Source organism: Hemiscyllium ocellatum, chromosome 4 (assembly GCF_020745735.1).
Source record: "Hemiscyllium ocellatum isolate sHemOce1 chromosome 4, sHemOce1.pat.X.cur, whole genome shotgun sequence".
NCBI lineage: Eukaryota > Metazoa > Chordata > Chondrichthyes > Orectolobiformes > Hemiscylliidae > Hemiscyllium > Hemiscyllium ocellatum.
In genome coordinates this window covers 131,641,753-131,666,175 of record NC_083404.1, presented here as the reverse complement: position 1 = coordinate 131,666,175, position 24,423 = coordinate 131,641,753, and the positions used below count along the sequence as shown (strand labels likewise).

General features: G+C 42.7%; 1 protein-coding gene across 1 annotated transcript in view; it reads right to left on the bottom strand.

Moving 5' to 3' along the window:
* Positions 1-24,423, bottom strand: part of LOC132815251 (cadherin-7-like) — a 138,414-nt gene that overhangs the window by 95,932 nt on the left and 18,059 nt on the right. Inside the window, exons 3-4 of the mRNA XM_060824065.1 lie at positions 22,075-22,194; positions 4,751-4,918 (exon numbers count right to left, since the gene is read on the bottom strand). Coding sequence (XP_060680048.1) covers positions 4,751-4,918; positions 22,075-22,194 — 288 coding nt within the window. The remainder of the gene's footprint in view (positions 1-4,750; positions 4,919-22,074; positions 22,195-24,423) is intronic.

Below are 24,423 nucleotides of genomic sequence, written 5' to 3'. Positions count from 1 at the left end.
AGAGTCAAGCACATTGCTGTGCGTCTGGAATCACACGTAGGCCAGACTGGGTAAGGATGGCAGATTTCCATCTTTGAAGGACATTAGGGAACCTGATGGGTCCATGCAAAAATCGATGATCATTGCATCGTCACCACCAGTGAAGCTAGCTTTACATTCCCGATTTTATGAACTGAATGTAAATGCCACCAGCTGCTGTGATGGAATTTGACCCACAATTCTCAGAAGATTAGTCTGGGGCTCCTAGGTTTTGGGGAGGTCATGCTGCAGTGGTGAAGTCTTTGGACTAGTAAACCAGAACTCCCAGGCTAAAGATTTTCAGAGCATGGCTTCGAACCCTACTATGGCAGATGGTGGTATTTGAATTCTGTAGAAAGATAGCCAATGGCAACTATGTAACCACTGTCAATTGTAAAACCCATTTGGTTCACTCATGCCCTTTGGAAGTGAATCTGTGATTTTAACTGGCCTGGACTACATGAGACTTCAGACCCACCGCAATGAGTTTGACTCTTAACTACCCCTAGGGCAATTAAATATGGGCAGTAAATTCTGGCCTGACTACTGATACTCGTGAAAGAATTTAAAAAGTCATTCAGAGATGTCATCATCCCCTCCTCAGCATCTCTACCTCTTACTGGAGATGTTCACTGCTTGGTATCTTGAGTGGTAAGAATCTTGCTATCGATTAACCAAAGCCTAATGCTCTCCAGGTCTTGCTGTGTGCAGTCACAAATCATTTCAGGATCTGTCCAATAATATCTGGGGAGTTGTGAATGATAGTCCGCACTATATAACCAGCAGCAATCATCCTCATCTCTGACTTTATGGTACAGAGAACCTCTCTTCTCTATCTTCCCCAGCCCTTGTAATGAATGTGAGTTCCTTTGAAGATGGCTGACTGAACTCTCCAGATTCTCTTGAAAATGTAGCTGACTTGCTCTGACAAATTCCCTGCTGATCTTGATGCTTTTCCTCGATGGATGATTAATGATCTGAATATTGAAAAGCAGTAACTCCCCTCCCACTGGGCAGTGCAAGTTTCAGCTGAAACAAGACTTTCGTTCCCCTTGTTAATAATGAAGACTATTCAAAAAATAGGAAGTTAAATACTCTACCAAGAATGGCACCCGTGAAGTCTATCATTGTTGAAATAATCTGGAGAATTCACTGTGGGATGATGAAATAATAAAATATATCAGAATATATGAGCCAATGTGTTAACCTGCTTGAAGTTTTAAGGAAATTAATGTTTTGCAGATCTTTTTAAAAATTGGTATAATCTTTTAAATTAGCGCTTATAAATTGGAGCTTTGATTGACTGAAGATTATAACATTGAAGGTACAGCCAGCATAGGAGCAGAGACAGAACCCTGCTGGAATATCTTAACAGGTCACAAAAATTAGTTTCGAGGAGGTGTCACTACAGTGGCCAGTGCCCCAGGATAATACTGTGGGAAAAAGGAGTTAAATCCCAACATGGAGAAAGTGAAGACTACAGATGCTGGAGATCAGAGCTGAAAAATGTTTTGCTGGAAAAGCGCAGCACGTCAGGCAGCATCCAAGGAGCAGTAGAAGCTTATGCCCGAAACGTCGATTCTCCTGCTCCTTAGATGCTGCCTGACCTGCTGCGCTTTTCCAGCAACACATTTTTCAGCAGTTAAATCCCAACATGGCAGATGGTGAAAACTGAATTAAATTTAAAAAACTGCTATAAAATACATAGCCACACAGTGGGAATGTAGCCACTGTTGATTATTGTAAAACCCCATCCAGTTCATGAATGTCCTTTTAGGGAGGAAAATTTGCCATCCTTACCGGGTCTGGCCTACATGTGACTCCAGACCTACAGCAATGTGGTTGATTCTTAACTGCCCTCTGGACTGGCCCGAGCAAGACATTCAGTTGTAACAAACCACAACAAGGTCTGACAAAAAGGATGAGCCTCCTGATATGGCCCAAGGCACCGCAAAAATACTGACAGACAGAGCCTTCTTCGCTGGTATCTAGGAGCTTGTGGGAGAGCCGTCCCACAGATCAGTCAAGAAACACTCCAGGTTGAACCGTACGGCTGGAGTGGTGGCATCATGTCAATTTGAGATCCCATCATTCCAACGTCAGTGAGGTTTACTGATGAAAACTCATCGAGACTGAGGAGAACGTGAACTGACAGATGTCTGACATGACTGTCACCTCCCGCTTTGTGTACGTGGCTCAGCTGGAGTAGGCCTCCAATTTCCTGATTCTACCAGAAATGCTAAAACATGTTGCCTTTTCTTTTGTTTTAGTCACTCACTGAATGAGGGCTTCACTGGACAGGGCAGCATTTATTACCCATCCCTGATTGCCCAAAAGGCAGTTAAGAGTTGGTCACATTGCTGTTGGTCTAGAGTCACATGTAGGCCAGATGAGATAAGGATGGCAGTTTCCTTCCCGAAAGGACATTGACTGAACCAAATGGGCTTTTCCAACAATCGGCAATTGATTCATGATCATTATTAGATTCTTCATCCCAGATTTTTATTGAATTCAAATTGCACCATCTGCCATGGCAGGATTTGAACTAGGTCTCAGGATTAGGGGTCTATCATTAATATCAATCAGCTCTCCAGCTCGGCCTGAGCTCCTCACCTTGGTGTCCTATTTTCTTCAATTTTTTTTATCAATGACCTTCCATCCATTATAAAGTCAGAAATGGAATATTCACTAATATTACACAATCTTCAGAACAATTTGCCATTCCTCAGATATTGAAGTAGTCCTTGCCCATTGACTCAGACAACATTCAGGCTTGGACTCAGAAGCTGCAAATACCATTCATGCCACACAACTGCCTGACAATGGCCATCTCCAATAAAGGAGAATCCAACCATCACCCCCAGCATTGAAAAACATTTCCATCACAAAATCCCCCACTTTCATTAGGGCTGGGAGTCATCATTGACCAGCGAACCGAGGTTAGCCAATACTTGGGCTACAAGAGTGGGTCAGAGGCTCAGGATTCTATTGTGAAGAACTCAATTCCTGACTCACCATCTACTGGCTACAGGTCAGGAGCATGATAGAATTCTTTCCAGTTGCTTCAACAACATTCAAGGTATTCGACACTATCTGGAACAAAACAATCTGCTTAATTGGCGTCCCACCTACAACCTTCCCTTTACCATCAACACAGAATGACAACAGTGTATAATATCTAGAAGGTGCACTGCATCAACTCACTTGACAGCACCTCCCAACTCATGACTTCTGCCATCTCTTCGAATTGGGTCTGTTAATTAACTCCAATTTAACCAATGGCATCACTGTATCCAGCCTCAAATATTGCTTCTCCATTCCATGCCATTTAACTCTTCCCTTGCCATTCCTCCCATAAATCCACCCTATCCCTCCACAAAACAGACCAGTGTAGTTTCCATAAGACATAGGAATGGAAGCAAGGCCATTCGGCCCATTGAGTCCACTGCACCATTCAATCATGGCTGATGGGCGTTTCAATTCCATTTACCCGCACTCTCCTCATAGCCCTTAATTCCTTGCGAGATCAAGAATTTATCAATCTCTGCCTTGAAGGCACCCAACATCCCAGCCTCCACCGCGCTCCGTGGCAATGAATTCCACAGGCCCACCACTCTCTGATTGAAGAAATCTCTCCTCATTTCCATTCTAAATTGACCCCCTCCAATTTTAAATCATTTCTAAGCCATGCTTGAAGGTCTTGATGCAGAGAGAGAAAAATCAAGATGCCTTTGTTGATGGGCTCCACCTACCTTCCAATGTTTTCATTCTCTGCCAAATGACCCCAGTTCCTCTTCCTGCCCTGTCTACCACCAAACGTTGACAGCTGTCCATGCATTATCAGCTCCAGCCTCCCCCATAATCTTTTATTCTCCACTTGCAGCAGGATTGCAGACATCTGCTTTATACTGACTCATCAACACTCTCTAGACAGTCACAACCTGTCTAGTATTATAATTCATATGCTTCGTGATGTTTTATTAAGAGGCTGAGTTATAGTTGTAGAGTCACACAGCACAGAAACAGACTCTTTGGTCCAACCAGTCTATACTCTCAAATTAAATTAGTCCCACTTGCCTGCACTTGGTCCATATCCTTCCAAACATTTCTTATTCATGTTTTTATCCAAATGTCTTTTAAATGTATGCGATCAATAACATCCATCAATCTTGACCAGTGAATAACACCAGTTTAAATGACTGAAAACAACTTTAACAAACTACACAGGGCATGTTGCTGGGTCTACACACTAGGCAGTTCCTTAGCAAATGAAAATAAAATTCAAGGACTTTTAACATGTTGGCTGCCTGGCTTTCTGCTCAATTTTTATTTAAACTAAAGCGAGAAATGGTCTGAAGCTCAATTTAAGGTGGACTTAATTTGCACTGAAAATGCTGTAACCTTTTGTGTGGATGAAGTTCAAGTCCTTCAGAGCTGAAGAAGTTAGCTCTCTCCATAGCTGTTGCCAGGCCTGTTGAGTTTCTCCAGTGATTTCTGATTTAATTTCAGATCTCCAGCATCCGCAGTATTACGGTTTTGTGCTGATTTTGAGTGAGCAGAAATGTCAGGCAGTAACATTTGTGAAGAGCAACCACAATATGAAAGGAAGCCAACGTGTATTAATATGCAGCGTATATTCTAATCTACTGCTTCACCTTACCAAGCAGGACAATATCATAGTGAGAGCTTGATGTATAGTTTGCTTTGATGAAAAAACAATATAGTTCCTTACTGCGAGTGAAGTGAGGTGGGTTGTCATTGACATCGCTCAGAGTAACAGTGATTGATGTCGTCCCAGACAAGCCTCCCATCTGTCCAACCATGTCTTTAGCTTGTATAACCAGTAGGTAGCGATCCTTAACCTCACGGTCCATGTTTGGCAGAGCTGTTCTGATGATTCCTGAAATATATATCCGAAAAGATCAGTTGTAGGGCTCCATGTGTCTGAAACATGACTGGCGAGCAAATTCATTTCTTCCAGCATGCAGTTATTGAGTGGTCACGCTGTTCAGGAACAGCTTCCAGGGTCTGATTTAATACATCCACAACCTCACTGATGGCTTAAAGTTGTTAATAATTTACTACTATCTGTGCAGCAGAATTCACAGAGTCATGCAGTGCATCAAGCCTGTCCTTTGTAGACCTATCCAATTAGTGCCACTCCCCAGCTCTGTAACCACAGCCATAAGAAAAACCTCCACTTCAAGCAAATATCCTACTCTCTTTTTGAAAATTATCCCTGAATCTGCTCTTGCTCTCTTTCAGGCTCAGATTTGCTGTGTTAAAAAAAAAACAACTTTTCCTTTTCTCCTGTATCCTCGAAGAGGTTTCTGCATCTTCACTCCGACAAGACCTTCCATAATTTCTTTGGTGAACGCAACCCTGTCCATTCCACAAGGCAACCTTCATCTGTTAGCAGAGAGAGGACTGCAGGTCAGCCAGCAGCCGAGGAGCAAGAGAGTTGACATTTCAGGCACAACCCTTCTCATTATGCCTGAAACATTGACTCTCTTGCTCCTCGGAGGCTGCCTGATCTGCTGTGTCTTTTCCAGCACCTATGCTTTTATCAACATTCATTCATTGACTCCATCTACTGCCATGGGAAAGCAACCAACATAATCGAAGAGGGGAAAGTGAGGATTGGAGATGCTGGATTCAGTGTTGAGAATGTGGTGCTGGAAAAGCTTGATGAAGGGCTTATACCCAAAACGATGCTGCCTGACCTGCTGTGCTTTTCCAGCACCACACTTTCGAACAGAATCAAAGACCTCTCCCACTCTAATTTCCTCCATCCTCTTCTATCAGGAAGAAGATATAAAAGTTTGAATACACCTACGAACATATTTAAGAACAGTTCCTTCTCCAGTGGTATCAGACTTTTGAAAGGACTTCTCAAATGTTAACTCTGATCTCTCTCTCTCTCTCTCTCTCTCTGTACCTTCTCTGTGGCTGTAACACAGTATTCTGCATTCTTTTCTGTTACACAGAGGCACTTTACGTGGTATGATCTGCCTGTAGAACACTGGAAACAATGCTTTTTACTGCATCTCAGAACACATCACAACAAAAAGTTAATCAATTGATCAATCCTGACTTGAAATTCTCTGCTTTAAGAAGACCAACCTGAGCTTTTCTCATCTGACCACGCTGGGCAAACAAAAACTATGAGAACTGCAGATACCGGAAATCAGAAACAAAAAACAGAAATTGCTGGAAAAACACAGCATGTCTGACAGCATGTGGACAGAAATTAAAGTTAATGTTTCGGGTCCAGTGACCTTTCTTTAGAACCCTCCCTTTATTCTCAAAACCTTTAAGAAGGCCATAACGTTCTTCCTAAAGCGCAGTCTTTAAAATTAGACACAAATTCAGCTCAGGTCAAACAAATAGGGATGTGCAAAGGTTTAGCAGAGCTTCTTTGTCTTTGCATGTTGTGCCTGTAGTTACAATATCAAGGGTCCCAGATGGAAACAGAAAGTGCTGAAGAAACTCAACAAGTTTGGCAGCATCTGTGGAGAAAGAAACAGAGAAACAGTTAACATTTCAAGACCAATAAGGCTGGAAATGGTTTTTATGCTGTTGCCAAAATTAGAAGAGGGGGAGGTGGAACAGATGATGAGTAAGCACTGAGCAAAAGCCATAAGGAATGCTGAGTGCAATAAAGGAGTGACAAAGGTAAAAAATAGATCTTAAAGATAGGAGTGAATTCTGATATAGAGGGCAGCCGTATTGAGAGCAAACCTGCAACATTAGATAATGCGGGAAGGATGGGAGATGATGTAATCAACATGGAGGACCAATGCTATGGTTCTGAAACTGCTGAACTCAACATTGAGTTTAAAGCTGTGATTACCTAAACCTTACAGACTCCTCGACTCAACATTTTGTTACACAACTTCAGAGCATGAGCACTGCCCTGCACTTTGATTATACCTATGGTCCCATCCATGGGCTTGGGTTTGCTCTCAACAGGGCTGCATTACTTTCTATTATTCGCACCTACTATTAACATCTACAATGCACATATATCTTTCCTTCATTACCATTACTGCTCCCTTTGTCTTTTGCTGTCACCACCCTCAACATCTGTTTGAAAAGCTTTTCCTCCCCCTTTGTCACTCCTTTCCAGCCTCCTCCAGTTCCAAAGAATACTCATTGGTCTTAGAGCATCAACTTTCTTGCTGTCTCCTCAAATGCTGTCAGACGTGCTGAGTCTCTCCTGCATTTTCTGATTTATTTCAGATTTCCAACATCTGTAGTATTTTGCTTTTATTGCAATATCATTAAGCTGGAGAGGGTTCGGAAGAGATTTATCAGGATGGTGCCAGGTATGGCAGGTTTGAACGATAATGAAAGGCTGGGACTTTTTTCACTGAAGTGCAGGGAGTTGAGAGGTGACCTGATTGAAATTTATAAAATAATGAGAGGTATGGATAGTAGTTGTCATTTCCCTAGGATGGGAAATTTCAAGGCTGGGGGACACACTTTTAAGGTGAGAGAACACAGATTTAAAAAGACATGAGAGGCGATTTTATTACACAGAGAGTGGTTCGTGTGTGGAATGAACTTGCTGAGGAAGGGATGGATGTGGGGACAATTACAATGTTTAAAAGACATTTTGATAAGTACATGAATAGAAAAAGTTTGAAGAGATATGGGCCAGCAGCAGGCAGGTGGGAATAGGTTAGTTTTGGATTATAGTCAGCATGGATTGGTTGGACCAAAGGGTTTGTTTCTGTGCTGTAAGACTCCATGACTCTATGGCTGCAAGAGTCCTGGATACTTGCTTTAATTTGTTCTTAATGCGATTTTAAAATAATATAAAGAATTTTTGCTCTCAAATTATATATCTTAAAATATGTAAGCCTTGACATGAACTCTTTTGAGATGGCCACATGAACACTTTATGTAATAAGAAAGTGCTAACTAATAGAAAATTGGTATGCAGGAGCATTTGGCAGTGACCACAGTACGATAGAGTTTCACATTTCATTTGAATGTAATAATAGTAAATTCTGAAAATAGAATCTTAAATCTGAATCAGGGAAACTCTGAAGGCATGGTGGGCAAGCTGGAAATGACAAAAGGTCTGAAAGTGGACAGGTAATGGCATTACATAGACTATATCAGATATAAATCCATAATGGCACAAACAACCAATAGGAAATGTCAATCATCCATGGCTGACAAAATTAATTAAACATTGCATGAGATCAAAGGAAATCATTTATAAGAATTCTCGAGAAAGTGGTAATTTAGGAGCAATTTAGAACTGAACAAAAGATGTCTCGGAAATTGGTAAAGAAAGGGAAAGAGAATACAAAGACAACTTAATGCAAAATGGCATGGTAGCTCAGTGGTTAGCACTACTGCCTCACAGCACCGGAGTCCCTGGCTTGATTCCAGCCTTGGGCAAATGTCTGTGTGGAGTTTGCACATTCTCCCTGTGTCTGCGTGGGTTGCCTCCAGATGCTCTGATTTTTCTCCCACAGTCACAAAGATGTGCAGGTTAGGTGAATTGGCCATGTTAAGGTGCTTCAGTCAGAAGGAATTAGGTCTGGGTGGTGTGGGCTAGTTGGGCCGAAGGGCCTGTTTCCACACTGTAGGGAATCTAATCTAATCATAAAATTTGAATTGCAAACAGTCTTTTAGGTACATTAAAAGGAAAAGATCATTTCAGGCAAATGTAAAACCCATTTAGGGTGAAAACAAGAAAATTGATTGTGGAGACCAGGAATTGATGGAAAAGCTAAGTGATTATTTGGTGTCTAACTTCAAAGAGAAAGGTACAGAAATACAGGGCATCCAAGGGATTTGTGAAACTGGAACTGAAAGTAATTATGAATAGAAAAGAAATACTTCCAGGACCGATGATTGATAAATCCCCCAGACCAGATGAGTTACATCCCAGGGTTTTAATGGAGGTGGGTAGAGAGATATATTAGGGGTTTAGACAGGGTTGACCATGAGAACCTTTTTCCACGTATGGAGTCAGATATTACTAGCAAGCATAGCTTTAAATTAAGGGGTGGTAGGTATAGGACAGATTTTAGGGGTAGATTCTTTACTCAGCGAGTCGTGAGTTCATGGAATGCCCTGCCAGTAACAATGGTGGACTCTCACTCTTTATGGGCATTTAAACGGGCATTGGATAGGCATATGGAGGATAGTGGGCTAGTGTAGGTTAGGTGGGCTTGGATCGGCACAACACATCGAGGGCCGAAGGGCCTGTACTGCGCTGTATTGTTCTATGTTCTATATTGGACACTTTGATGATAACCCTTCTTCTATACTTCTGTTGGTAACATTAAGGTTGCTGCAGACTGGAAGGCAAATCTAATCCCACATTTAAGATGAGAGATAGAGAGAATGGAACATACCAGATCTGCTAGCTTACATCAACATTTGCGATTATGCTAGAATCCTTTATAAAGGTTGTGATAACTGGACACTGAGGAAATCATGGTCAAATTGGGCAGGATCAATACAGAGTAATGAAAAGTACAACTTGACAAAGTTATGCTGTGATTTTGAGAAGATATTCATTGCAGTATTGAAGGAGAGCCAGTTGATTTGCTGCATTTGGATTTTCAGAAGACTGCTGTTGAGCTCCCACATAGGAGGTTATGAAATAAACGTATAGCATATTGGATTGGGGGAAGATACAAGTACCAATTGAGAACTGATTAACAGAGAGAAAGTAGAGAATAGGAATAAATGGATCATTTTTAGGCTGTTATCAGTTGGGAAACATGGAGATCAGTGCTAGAGTCACATCTACTCACAGATTATGTGAGCAATTTGTATGTAGAGGGTCAAGTGTAATATCATTAAATTTGCTCATGACACATTATGTGGGAATGTAGGTTCCGAGAAAAATTGAAGAAAGCTTCAATCAGCTTTGTACAGGTGAATGGGCTAGAACACACCTAGTGGAATCTAAATTTGAATGAAATTGAGGGCTTGGCTAAGAAAATAAAAGGAAGCATATGTAAGGTATAGACAGGATAGATCGAGTGAATCCTGAGAAGAGCATAAAGACAGTAGGAATATACTTAACAGGGAAATCAGAGGGCATAAAGGGGACATGAGATAGCTTTGGCAAATACAATTAAGGAGAATCCAAAGGGTTTCAACAAATATGTTAAGGACAAAAGGGTAACTAGGGAGAGAATAGGCCCCCTCAAAGATCAGCAAGGTGACCTTTGTGTGGAGCTGCAGGAAAAAAGGGGAGATATTAAACAAGTATTGTGCATCAGTATTTACTGTGGAAAAGGACATGGAAGACATAGAACGTAGGGAAATAGATGGTGACATCTTGCTAAATGTCCATATTACAGAGGAGGAAGTGTTGGATGTCTTGAAATGCATAAAAGTGGATAAAGCCCAAGGACCAGATCAGGTGTACCCTAGCACTCTGTGAGAAGCTAGGGAAGTAATTGCTGGGCCTCTGAGATATTTGGATCATTGATAGTCACAGGTGAGGTGCTGGAAGACTGAAGGTTGGCTAATGTGGTGCCACTGTTTAAGAAACGTGGTAAGGACAAGCCAGGCAACTATAGACCAGTGAGCCTGACGTCAGTGGTGGGCAAGTTGTTGGTGGTAATCCTGAGGGACAGGATGCTTTGTATATGGGAAATCATGTCTCACAAACTTGATTGAGTTTTTTGAAGAAGTAACAAAGAGGATTGATGAGGGCAGAGCAGGAGATGGACTTCAGTAAGGTGTTCGACAAGGTTCCCTATGGGAGACTGGTAAGCAAGGTTACATCTCACAGAATACAGGGAGAACTAGCCATTTGGATACAGAACTGGCTCAAAGGTAGATGACAGAGGGTGGTGCTGGTGGGTTGTTTTTCAGACTGGAGGCCTGTGACCAGTGGAGCGCCACAAGGATCGATGCTGGATCCACTCTTTTTCATCATTTATATAAATGATTTGGATGTGAGCATAAGAGGTGCAGTTAGTAAGTTTGCAGACGACACCAAAATTGGGGTGTAGTGGACAACAAAGAAGGTTACCTCAGATTACAACAGGATCTTGACCAGATGGACCAATGGGCTGAGAAGTGGCAGATGGAGTTTAATTCAGATAAATGTGAGGTGCTGCATTTTGGGAAAGCAAATCTTAGCGGGCCTTATACACTTAATGGTAAGGTCCTAGGAAGTGTTGCTGAACAAAGAGACCTTGGAGTGCAGGTTCAGAGCTCCTTGAAAGTGGAGTCGCGGGTAGATAGGATAATGAAGAAGGCATTTGGTATGCTTTCCTTTATTGCTCAGAATATTGAGTACAGGAGTTGGGAGATCATGTTGCAGCTGTACAGGTCATTGGTTAGGCCACCTTTCGAATATTGTGTGTAATTCTGTTCTCCTTCCTATCGGAAAGATGTTGTGAAATTGAAAGGGTTCAGATGTTGCCACGGTTGGAGGATTTGAGCTATACGGAGAGGCTGAACAGGCTGGAGCTTTTTTCCCTGGAGCGTCAGAGGCTGAGGGCTGACCTCATAGAGGTTTACAAAATTATGAGGGGCATGGATAGGATAAATAAACAAAGTTTTTTCTCTGGGGTGGGGGAGTCCAGAACTAGAGGGCATAGGTTTAGGGTGAGAGGGGAAAGATATAAAAGAGATTAGATTAGATTAGATTACTTACAGTGTGGAAATAGGCCCTTCGGCCCAACAAGTCCACACCGACCCACCGAAGAGCAACCCACCCAGACCCGTTCCCCTACATTTACCCCTTCACCTAACACTATGGGCAATTTAGCGTGGCCAATTCACCTAACCTGCATATCTTTGGACTGTAGGAGAAAACTGGAGCACACCCACGCAGATACAGGGAGAATGTGCAAACTCCACATAGTCAGTTGATCTAAGGGGCAACTTTTGTACGCAGAAGGTGGTACGCGTGTGGAATGAGTTGCCAGAGGATATGGTGGAGGCTGGTACAATTGCAACGTTTAAAAGACATTTGGATGGGTATATGAATAGGAATGGTTTGGAGGGATATGGGCCGGGTGCTATAGGTGGGACCAGATTGGGTTGGGATATCTGGTTGGCATAGACGAGTAGGACCGAAGGGTCTTTTCCGTGCTGTACATCTCTATGACTCTATGACTCTAAGTGCGAAGTTTCAAAAAAAAGAACATTTCCGAAATAGTGAGAAGTTGGGAGGTGTTGGTGTCCAATGGGAAGAATTTCTTCTTTCACAGGGTTGTGAATCTTAAGAACTCCTTGCAATAGCAGACTGTGGGGAAAAGTCCTTGGTGTATATTATGGCTGAGAAAGATACATTCTTGATCAGTTAGGGAAAATCAAGGCTTACAGGAAATTCCAGGAAAGTAGACACGAGAAATGTTAAATCAGCAACGATTGAGTGGTGGAACAGGTACAAGGGGCTGAATGGTCTACTCCTGTTCCTATTTCTTTTGAGCCTGGATGTCCTTTTCGTGAGACACTACAAATTAGCAACGGGTACAACAAACAATAATAGTGGGAAACATATTTTACCAAGGGGATTTTGGGACAGAAGACATCATTGTGTAGAGCCTTGGTAAACCTACACTTTGCTCCAGGTACAGTTTTGGTCTCTTTGTCTGAGGAATGATCGACTTGCTGTAGAGTGAGGGCTATGTTTATTCATCAGCCTAATTCTTGGATTGGCTGACTTATGTTATGAGGAAATAGTGAGGAAAATGGATCTGTGTTCTCCAGAGTTTGATGGAATGAGAGATGATCTCATACTTCCCCTCACTGGTGAGTCTAGAACCAGGAGACTTAACTCAAAATAAGCGCTAAGCCATTTAAAACTGGAATGAATAGGAATTTCTTCACTCAAAGGGTGGTGAATCTTTGGAATTATTTACCTCGGAAGGAAGTGGAAGTTCAGTCACTGAACACATTCAGGATAGAGCTTAATGAATTTCTAATAACATCAAGGGTCATGGAGGTGGTGCAGGAAAGGGACGATGAACATTGTATTGCTGGTTCAAGAGACTGAACAGACTACTTCCGTTTCCATGTACCTTCATCCCTGATATTAACAGAGATATGAACTCATGTAAAATGACCAGACAGGCTAGTGTCGCTGCTTAAAATGGAAGCAAAAAGAAATCGAGACAAACAGATGTAACTGGTCAACATTGTCAAACCATTTAACTGAAGGTTTAAGTATCATTGTTAACAGGTGCAATCAAGTAAGGATAAGACGCGGTGGTGAGAATGCCAGGCTGGGCTTTATTCTGATTAATAATTTCACCCAATTTAATAATGCTCTGTCTTTCACAATTCTGCACTCAAAATCCTCCGGCAAGTTAGTTACGGGGCAACTTGGTTGCTGTGCAGAATCTGCTAACTTTGCCAGGCCAGTTGAAGTAACTAACCAATAGTACAGAAATGCTGCAGCTCTACTTTAAACTGAAAAGATTCACATTGTAAGTGATTGCAATTGCAGTTTTCCTCCAGGAAGTCACGCTGCGATGTTTCCACTCTGACATAACTTAGCATAATAGCATTACAGAGACTTTTATAATCTGTAATAAGCAAAATGTGATTATCACTTGATCTTTAAATCCCTAACAGATGGATTGTGTGCGTGAATGAAAAAGATTAGAGTCGCAGCAGTTGTCTGTAATAAATCGTATCTTGTGGGTTTCTTTTCAGTGTTTATCAGCTCAACATAGGACATCTTCAATTCTAATTAATTATGGTAATAGAATAGAAGCAGGAATAGGTCATACAAGCCCTTAAGTCTGCTCTACTATTCTCTAATCTTTAACAACAAATGCCACTACCCCACCTGATCTCCAAAACCTTGATTCCCTTGACATCCAAAAGGCTACTGGTCTTAGTTTCAACTACAGCCAAAAACTGCACATCTGTACCCTCTGAGATAGAAAATGTCAAAGATTTCCCAGCCTTTGAGTAAAGAAATGTCTCCCCATTTCTCACAGTAATGGCTAGTCCCTTATCCTGAGGTGACATCCTCTAGAGTCATAGAGTCATAGAGATGTACAGCATGGAAACAGATCCTTCGGTCCAACCTGTCCATGCCGACTAGATATCCCAACCCAGTCTAGTCCCACCTGCCAGCACCTGGCCCATATCCCTCCAAACCCTTCCTATTCATAAACCCATCCAAATGCCTCTTAAATGTTGTAATTGTACCAGCCTCCATGACATCCACTAGCAACTCATTCCACACACGAACCACCCTCTGCGTGAAAAAGTTGCCCCTTAGGTCTCTTTTATATCATTCCCCTCTCATCCTAAACCTATGCCCTCTAGTTCTGGACTCCCCGACCCCAGGGAAAAGACTTTGTCTATTTATCCTATCTATGCCCCTCATAATTTTGTAAACCTCTATAAAGTCACCCCACAGCCTCCGATGCTCCAGGGAAAACAGACCCAGCCTGTTCAGCCTCTCCCTGTAGCTCAGATCCTCCAACTCTGGCAACATCTTTGCAAATCTTTTCTGAGTCCTTTCAAGTTTCACAACATCTTTCTGATAGGAAAGAGACCAGAATTGCATGCAATATTCCAACAGTGGCCTAACCAATGTCCTGTACAACTGAAACATGACCTCCCAACTCCTGTACTCAATACTCTGACCAATAAAGGAAAGCATACCAAACACCTTCTTCACTATCCTATCTACCTGCAACTCCACTTTCAAGGAGCTGTGAACCTGTACTCCAAGGTCTCTTTGTTCAGCAACACTCCCTAGGACCTTACAATTAAGTATATAAGTCCTGTTAAGATTTGCTTTTCCAAAATGCAGCACCTTGCATTTATCTGAATTAAACTCCATCTGCCACTTTTCAGCCCATTGGCCCATCTGGTCAAGATCCTGCTGTAATCTGAGGTAACCCTCTTCACTGTCCACTACACCTCTCGTTCTGGGCTGCACAGCTCAGGAAACAACCCCTCAGCATGTGTCCCGTCAAGGCATTTTAAACATTTCAATGAGATGATCACTCAACTTTCCTCACTTGTTTGTAGGATGCCAGCATTTCTCACTCATCCCTAACTGCCCTTGAGATGGTGATGGTGAGCTACGTCCTTTAACCACTGCAGTCCACATGCTGTAGGTAGATCCACAATACTGCCAGGGAGGGAATTCCCAGATTTTGATCCAATGGAGAGACATAGAGCTCCAAGTCAGGATGGTGGGTGAACTGGAGGGGAACTTGGAAGTGGTGGGAAGGCATGTGCAGCCCTTGTCCTTCTAGATGGTAGAGGTCACAGATTTGGAAGGTGCTGTTGGTGGGGAATTGCTACAGTGATTCTTGTAAACAATTCTCAATACAGGTCTCTGAAACTCAGAAGATATAGACTAATTCAATCTCAGCTCACCTCACACCTCATTGCTATCTCATACGACAAGTCAAGCTAGTTAAAGTTTGTTGCACTGTCTCTTAGGCAAGTATAATTTATTTTAGTTTATGGGACCAAAGAGATCAAAACTGTTTGGAGTAGCCTAATTGTCATCCCACAAAGAACCTGTACAATAGCAGCAAGACTTCCATAACTCTTGCCCTCTGAAACCCTTGTAATAAATGCCAGAATATAATTTGCCTCTCTAACAGTCGTGGCAATGTGTCTACCTCCACATAAACAGTGACCATTACTCATCCACCACCATCAATAAAAAGGAAGACATTTATTTATATAGCACCTTCACAACCAGATGGTGTTCAAAAGCACTTTACAGGAGGTGAAGTACTTATGAAGGTGTGTGTTGTGAGCAATGTACAGCCCATTTACACACAGCAAACTCCCACAAACAGCAATGCGATCATTGTGGTTGAGGGGTAAATGTTGGCCGAGCAACTGGACAGAATTCCAATGCTCTTCCTCAGAACATTGCTACTACATCCATCTGAGAGGGCACGGTGAGCCCTGGTCTGACATGCCACCCTTGTTCAATATCACAAGTGCGCATTTTAATAAGTGACTTCGGCCTTTCATTCCAAAGCGCGTGAGCACAACAGGTTCCTCCACAGTGATGGAAACTCTCGCTGATGGTTAGTGAGACTCTTTACAGCCTTTATCACGGGGTTATGCTTGCGAAATTCAATAACACTCCTTTTCTATTCAATCATATAAAACCGGGCTCCAAGAAATCTCCTAATTACAAAAACCTTTCCCATTTTGACATTTAAGTGCATCTCATGTCCTCCAAGCAGCGATATCCATGTGATCCTCTGGCGTCAACAGGCTGCTAATGATCTCTCTCCAAAGCAATAAAAATAGATGTCTGTGGTAAGTGGGATAAAAAGTCACTCACTTTAAACGCTAGTTTCTGTTTCCAGTGTTGATGAAACAATTAAAATTTAATTAGCGCCAGGAGCCCGACAGGAGTGTACTCAGTAAAACCTGGAAGGAGGCACAACACTTTGTCTGACAGAACTGAAACAGAAATTACAATTTCTCAAACGCTTCAAAATTCACTTCACAAGTTCCATTACAGAAGCTTCCCTCAGACGTATCACTGAAATTTCTCGTCAGGCCAATGAGGCATAAACTTAAAGTCATTCGATGACAAAACATGTAAAGACAACGGATCTGAGTTATTAGTTTGAGTTATAATTCTAACAGCCATTTTTCCAAAGGCATGCGTGTCCATGGTGAGCCCAGACTGGAAGACCTCATCCCTCAGCAACGGTAGGCCTTTAAAGATCAAGGAATTCTTCACTCACTCTGAAATTCTCTACCTCAGAGGGTTGTGAAAGGTCAGTCATTGATCTTATTCAAGGCAGAAACTGATAGACTTCTAGAGACTATTGACAATGGTAATAGTGCGATAGATTGTGTGGAGGTAAACAATCAGCCACAATCTAACTAAAAAGTAGAATGGTGTACTCCTTTTCATGCATAGCTTCTTGGTGCCTCATTCAAATGTTATGACTTGCAGATGTTAATAATGGACTGAGGTGGACAAAGTTAAAAATCACACCACACCTGATGAAGGAGCAGTAGTCTGAAAGCTAGTACTTCCAAACAAACCTATTGGACTGTAATCTGGTGTTGTGTGATTTTTAACTTTCTCCATATGTTGTACTATCTCCCAAGGTCAGTGAGACGTGGCTCTGCAGTTCCTCTACGCATCTGAGGGGCCATTATTTGTATATTCTTCAACTTGCTTGACCTCGACAGATGCATGACCTCACACTTCTCCAGACTAAATTCCATTTCTTGTCTTCCAGTCCATCTGACCAGTCCATTGTGTGACACATTATGGCTTTCAGAGGTATATTTTGTCTTTTTTTAACAAAGTTCAGACAGATATATCAAGCAGTCTGATCCAAGGCCAATAAAGTAAACAGCTTTTGAGGCCTAGGTTTTTTTTAGGTTGGAACAATAGAAGCAGCATGGATGGGTGGGGTCAAGCACCCACATAACCAGGTTTTATAGTTTCAGTTTTTGCTGGGGTCTTGAAGCTGGGTTTAGAGGTTATATTTCCTCCCTTTGTTATAGCTAAAAGCTGGGGTTGTCTTCCTGTTGCTAGAATTGCATGTGAGACAATCTGTTTTACTGAATTTGCCTTTGCAAAGGGTGTGTTTATGGTATGTTATTGTATTGGAATAGTTACTGTTTAGTAGTCAAATAATCTACAGTTCTGTTAAGTTTTCCAATAGAGTTAAGTTATTTCAATATTTTCTTTCGCTTCTTCTTTTTAAACTATCGTGTATGAATAAACTATGTTTTGCTTCAAATTTGACAAATTGAATTGTATCTAGAATACAACACCTGGCACTTACCTTTAAAATAAGAAAACGTTAGGCTATCTTCTTAATGTATTTTGAGGGGGTTTGGCCTTGTCCACAACAATTAACATATCCTTGTTCTTGCTCACTATTGAACTACAGAGCCAATTCTGTACCACACATTTAAGCATTTCCGCTACAGTAAGATCTGAATCATCGATGGATGCATCAAAAGGCAAGGAGTGAGTACTGGTCCTGTAAAGTTCCAGCTAAGATAGCCTTCCAAACACAAAAGAAGGCTCATCCACTATTAAACTGTGCTTTCTGCCATCGAGGAAAAAGTGAGGACCGCAGATGCTGGAGATTAGAGTCAAGATTAGAGTGGTACTGGAAAAGTGTGGCAGCATCCGAGGAGCAGGACAATCGACATCTCGGGAAGAAACCATTGGGCCAATTTCCAATCTAACTTGCCACTGTCTCTTGGGTTTGCTGAACTTCCACACTTCTGACCATGTACCCTAGGGGAAGCTGTCAGGAGCCTTGTTAAAATCCATGCGGACAACATGAGGCCCTGCTACCCACTGATGGTGACTCTCAGCCACCCTGCTATTGAATGGTGAAGCAGGTTGAAGTGCAAGTGCTGATTATGTCGATCCTTAGGCTACTAACTGAAGACAGCTCCAGAGTTGACTGGCAAGGGAACATGCTGCCAACTGGGAAACAATTACAACCATCGGCCTTGGAGTCAGACTGTATGACAGCTGGGCATGCATGAAAACAAGGTGCATGAGATGAAATGTGACCCTGCTCATAATGAGTGAAGGGATGCACTGTGTTATAACAGCAGGGTTCCCCGTGCCAAACACTGTGCTTAAACCTGGAACACACGCAATGATGCAGCACAAAACAAGGCCATTTGGCCCACAATGTCTGTCCTAGCTCTTTCAGCGGGGTTTTCAATTAGTGAAACTCTTTCTCCAGAGCCTTTCCTTCCTTCAAGTCTTTGGAAGCATCATAGGTTTGAAGTCAGACAGCTACACTTTTTTGGATTTCACTGTTACAAGAGTCAAATTTTGGGATTGCATTATTGAACAGCAAGAAGCATGGACTGGTGCAGATGATGTTATCTTAGTGATAGTATCAGGAAAGCTCACACCAGGGCTTGAGGGTAAAGAACATCCATCTGGGTGGTCGGGGTGAGGGTGGGGGTGTGGGGGTAAGATTGAAATAAACTCACTTTCTAGCTGGTGTGATGAGGCTCAGAGTCAGATGAATTTTACACTTTTTAAAAAAATATGACCTGCAGCAAGATAAGAGTTGCACCCGAGTAAAATGAGATGTAGAATCACAGAATGATCCAGAAGAAGGCCAATCAGCCCATCTTGGCTGTGCTGGCCCTTTGAAAAAGCTACCCTAATCATCCCTTGACCCTCAAATAAAAGCAGCTGTTGGAACTCGGCAGCAAACACAGAGACTGCTGGAGAAAACCGACAGGTCTTGCAGTATCTGTTGAGAATGAAGCAGAGTTAACGTTCTGAGTCCAATACAATTCTTCTTCAGAAGTTTGTTTCTGTCTCCACGGATGCTTAGTTGCTGTGCCTCAGCTCCAATACCCTGCTCTTTCCTCAAACCCCCAAAAACCTTTTTCCTCTCAGGAATTGTTTTTCCTTCTCAATAACGTTTGAAAGTAGGTGCTGATGAAAATTTTTAAAAATATTGACAGGAGAAGGGCACACGCCCTTGGTTCCAAAGAGCTTGCTTTGCCATTCATTAAGATCATATCTAAACTACACCCCCAACCATTCACCCCTTTGCTCATCAAGAATCTAGCCACTTCTTCCTTAAAACGTCTAAAGAGTTTGCTTCTGCTGCCTTCTGGAGGATAGAGCCCCAAAAATTCACCAGGCTCTGTGAGAAATAAAATTCACTTCATCTCTGTCTCAAATAGGCCAAAAGTATTTATTTTTTAACACACAAAAGATTGACCTTTAGGATTTCAATTTGAAATGTGACGAGGATGTTATGAGAGTACAGGGTGGCTTGGACAGACTCGGTGAGTGGACGGATGCATGGCAGATGCAGTTTAATGTGGATAAATGTGTGGTTCACCACTTTAGTGGCAAGAACAGGAAGGCAGATTGCTACCTAAAAGGTGTAAAGTTAGGTAAGGGGGAAGTACAATGAGATCTAGGTGTTCCTGTACATCAGCCAATGAAAGCAAGCATGCAGGTACAGCAGGTAGTGAAGAAAGCTAATAGCATGCTGGCCTTCATAACACGAGGAATTGAGTATAGGAGCAAAGAGGTCCTTCTGCAGCTGTACAGGGCCCTGGTGAGACCGCACCTGGAGTACTGTGTGCAGTTTTGGTCTCCAAATTTGAGGAAGGACATTCTGGCTATTGAGGGAGTACAGCGTGGGTTCACGATGTCAATTCCTGGAATGGTGGGAATATCATATGTTGAAAGATTGGAGTGACTGGCCTTGTACACACTTGAGTTTAGAAGGATGAGAGGGGATCTTATTGAGACGTATAAGATTATTAAAGGATTGGACACTCTGGAGGCAGGAAACCTCTGCATGAGTCCAGAGCCAGAGGACACAGTTTAAAAATAAGGAGTAGGCCATTTAGAACAGAGTTGAGGAGAAACTTTTTCACCCAGAGAGTAGTAGATATATGGAATGCTCTGCCCCAGAAGGCAGTGGAGGCCAAGTCTCTGGATACTTTCAAGAAAGATAGAGCTCTTAAGGATAGTGGAATCAAGGGTTATGGGGGTAAGGCAGGAACAGGATACTGATTGTGGATGACCAACCATGACCATAATGAAGGGTGGTGCAGGCTCGAAGGGCCGAATGGCCTACTCCTGCACCTATTGTCTATTGTCTGTTAAATATGCCATTTTGTCTTGTGCCAGCCAATGTGAAGTAGCAATACAGGATGTCACTCATGTCCAATTTTATACGTTTTCAGGACAGACAATGGGGATTGTCTAAAATTTAATGTTTCCTTTTGTTAAGTCAAGAGGAGGCTGGATGTCAGATTGTTCCTTTTCTCTCAGATTTGTAATTGGCAACTCGCAACTCAACCTGGAGAATGGAGTCACAAATTCGAATGAGGCAGGGGACTATGTTAAAGGAAGTTGAAAGAGTAGACAGAGCATAAATGCAGACTCAGTAGTAATAGGGGAGGCCTTGTGTTAAAATCCTGGCTTGGTTTGCTGACACCATGCATTACACTCCATTTAAATCCACATTTGTTCATGCACACAGGAGACTGGGGTGACAGCACACACAGCAGGCCACCCTGCTGAGTAAGGAAATATTCATTTCCTCTCCCACCCTCATGCTCACCCCTCCCATCCTGGGTCCTTACTCTGGACCCCCCATCCCACCAGCCCCCTGCCCCAGGTCCTCACCCACCCCCAGTCCCATCTTCCCTCACCCTATCCCACATCCTCACTCCCCTCAGCTCCACCCTCACTCCCCCAATCCCACTCGCACTCCCTCGACCCAGATCTCACTTCTCCACCCTGCCTTCAGCTCTCCCCACAATTCAGTCCTCACTGCCTCACTGCCATGTCCTCACTGTGCTCCCCTTCCCCCACCTTATCCTGTTGCAAAATTGTGCTCCTCCTCTGCCCATGTGAAATGCTGCCTTTATGTGCAACATCACACATGGTAAATTGTACACGACGACGTATTGAGTCTGGGATCATGTTCATTCGTGTTTGCAGACAAGTGGCCAACCGCAGATGCTTCTGTCAGCAGATGCTGCCTTATAATGACCCAGGTCCACATTGAAATGGTACATTGCAGACAAAGCCTTCAGAAACTCACTCCATAGCCCCATCCAGTGGCTAGACCATGCAATTCTATTGTGACGCCTAACTGTTGACATGATGCTATCCAAAGTTGCAGTTGCCGCTAACTTACGCACATTTTATAGTCCACTCTTTAATTTACATTGAGTTGCACAGACTCTACAGCAGAGAAACAGGTCATTCAGCCCAACGCATCCATGCAGACACATATATGTTCCACTGGAGATCCCTCCTGTCCCTCATCATCCATCTTCCCTCACGTGTTTATCTAGTCTCCCTTTAAAGAGATCCAAGCAGTTCATCTCAGATATTCCATGAGCCTGCAGCTTTCACATTCTCTCAATAATTTCTCCAGAATTCCACATTGTGTTTATTTATGCATGCAAGAAATAAGTAAGTCAGTCAAAAGAGCAACATTTACACTGGTCTATGACATTGAGGGTAGCAAAGCAAGACAAAAAAAAAGCAAGCATTTTAGGCTTCACCACAGATTATAATTGGAGGCAAAAATAAGTATTGTCATTGATTGTCACCTGTCTTGGGCTCTACGGAGAAATAAGGCTGCCCCTGGAGGATACTGTACACCACCCTGGCACTGCTCCCGTAAGTAGGATCATCAGCGTCGGTTGCTGTCACTTGAATCACGGATGTTCCTGCATAGAAATATAGTGGATCATCTGTTAAATTAAGTCCATCAAGGAACCAATGTCAAAGTGTCACGATGTGGAAATGAACTGCATAAATATATCAAAAGTTTGCATCTTTTATCAGTGTCCTTCCTGTGCCCTATATCTTTTTTGTCTCGGGCCAATGTTATAAAATGCAGCGAATCATCAATTGATGAGACTCATTTCCTGAATTATTAAAAATATGCAATATGTTACACTCTTCACAGTCCTTTATAGCCACTTCACAGGGTGTGACTGGTGTGATACACGAAACAGTTTTCTCACAGTGAGGTCTCACACACAACATTGTGATAATGACCAGATAATTTGTTCATAAATGTTAAAAGAGCAATAAATATTGCCCATTATTCTAGAAATAGCTACCCTGCTTTGCTTCCAAATAGTACCACAAGATCTTTTCAATCCACTCAGGCAGACAAATGGGAACTTGGTTTAACTTCTCATCCAGACGGCAGCAGCAACAGAGCAGCACTCCCTCACTACTGCACTGGAGTGGGTTTTGAACTCACAAGCTTCCGGTTCAGAAGCAGGAGGAGCACTGCCAACTGTGTCAGTGGAATTGTAACCTTCCACATCAGGTGGGTCACACCACAAAGTTGAGCACTGCAGATGCTGGAGATCAAAGTCGAAGAGTGTGGCGCTGAAAAAGCACAGCAGGTCAGGCAGCATCCGAGGAGCAGAAGAGTCAATGTTTCGGGCATAAGCTCTTCATCAGGATCTATTGAGTGGAAATGGTGGTCAGGAACAGAACTACACAAACAATTCAATAAATTGTTCGCAAGATCATGGAACAAGATGATCACTTCTGATTTTCCAAATGACAATAGCCTGACAAATTTGTAAGATCCAGTAGTTTCTCTTCTGATTTGATATAATCATGGATTAAATATGTGGATGGCAACTATAGTCCATTTTAATAACTTAATAGTCAGGTACATCTGTGTCGCAAGGATTCAGATTCCACAACTTGCATTGACTGCTTTGCATGACAACGAATTATATTATGGGAATATTGTGAAGCAAACCTTGTCGTATCAGGGGATTTTGGGGCAGTTGGTCAAAAGTTGCCACGAAGTGGAATTTAAGGAGCATTTGAAAAAATAGGAACACCACGCCTTGTAAATTCCTGTCCAAGCCCCTCACCATCCTGACTTGGAAATATATTGCCGTTCAGTGTTGATTGGGTCGAAATCCTGGAATTCTCTCCCTAAGATCATTGTGAGCATCTACCTACAGCACATGGACTGCAGCTGTTCAAGAAGGCAGCTCACCACCACCACCACCACCTTCTCAAGGGGAGCTTAAGAGCGGCACAGTGGCTCAATGGTTAGCCCGGCTACCCTGCAGTGCTAGGGCCTTGGGTATGATTCCACCGTCAGGCGACTGTCTGTGGAGTTTGCATGTTCTTCCCATGTCTGCATGGGTTTCTGTCAGGTGCTCTGGTTTCCTCCTGCAGTCCAAAGATGTGCAGGTTAGGCAGATTGGCCATGCTACAGTGTCCAGGAATTTGCAGTCTAGGTGGACTCACTATGGGAAATGCAGGGTTACATAAGTAGGGTAGGTAGGTAGGTGGGTATTAATGGGATGCTTTTCAGAGGGTTAATGTGGACTTGTTGGGGCTTCCAGACTGTAGGGATTCTGTGCACACAGGATGGGCACAGTCAGTGGCACCATGGAATGAATGACAAAAAGGCAAGATTTTCTTGCAACCAGCTTAATCAGAACAAGATGCTTCCTTTCCATTCTTTTTCCCTGACTAAATCTCTCAGCTTTTGCATGCTGTGCAATTGGTCACAGAGCTTCAACATTTATTTCTCTAGAACAATGATCGAGGGAATGTGATTTCAAATCCTCTTGTCAAAGGATAATTAAAAACATTCGGAATTACACAATATCTTAAATGTAATAGGGGAATAAAAAAACAAAGGCCAGAGGTACTGCACCGGTCACAGTTTTGTTTGTGGAGTGTATGATGTGGAGGTGCCTGCACTGGACTGGGGTGGACAATGTCTGAAGTCACACGACAAGAAAAAAGGATTCCTGAAGAAGGGCTCATGCCCGAAACGTCGATTCTCCTGCTCTTTGGATGCTGCGCTTTTCCAGCGACACATTTTCAGCTCTGAAATCACACAACACCAGGTTATAGTCCAATAGGTTTATTTGAAATCACAAGCTTTTTGAGCAGATTTGCCG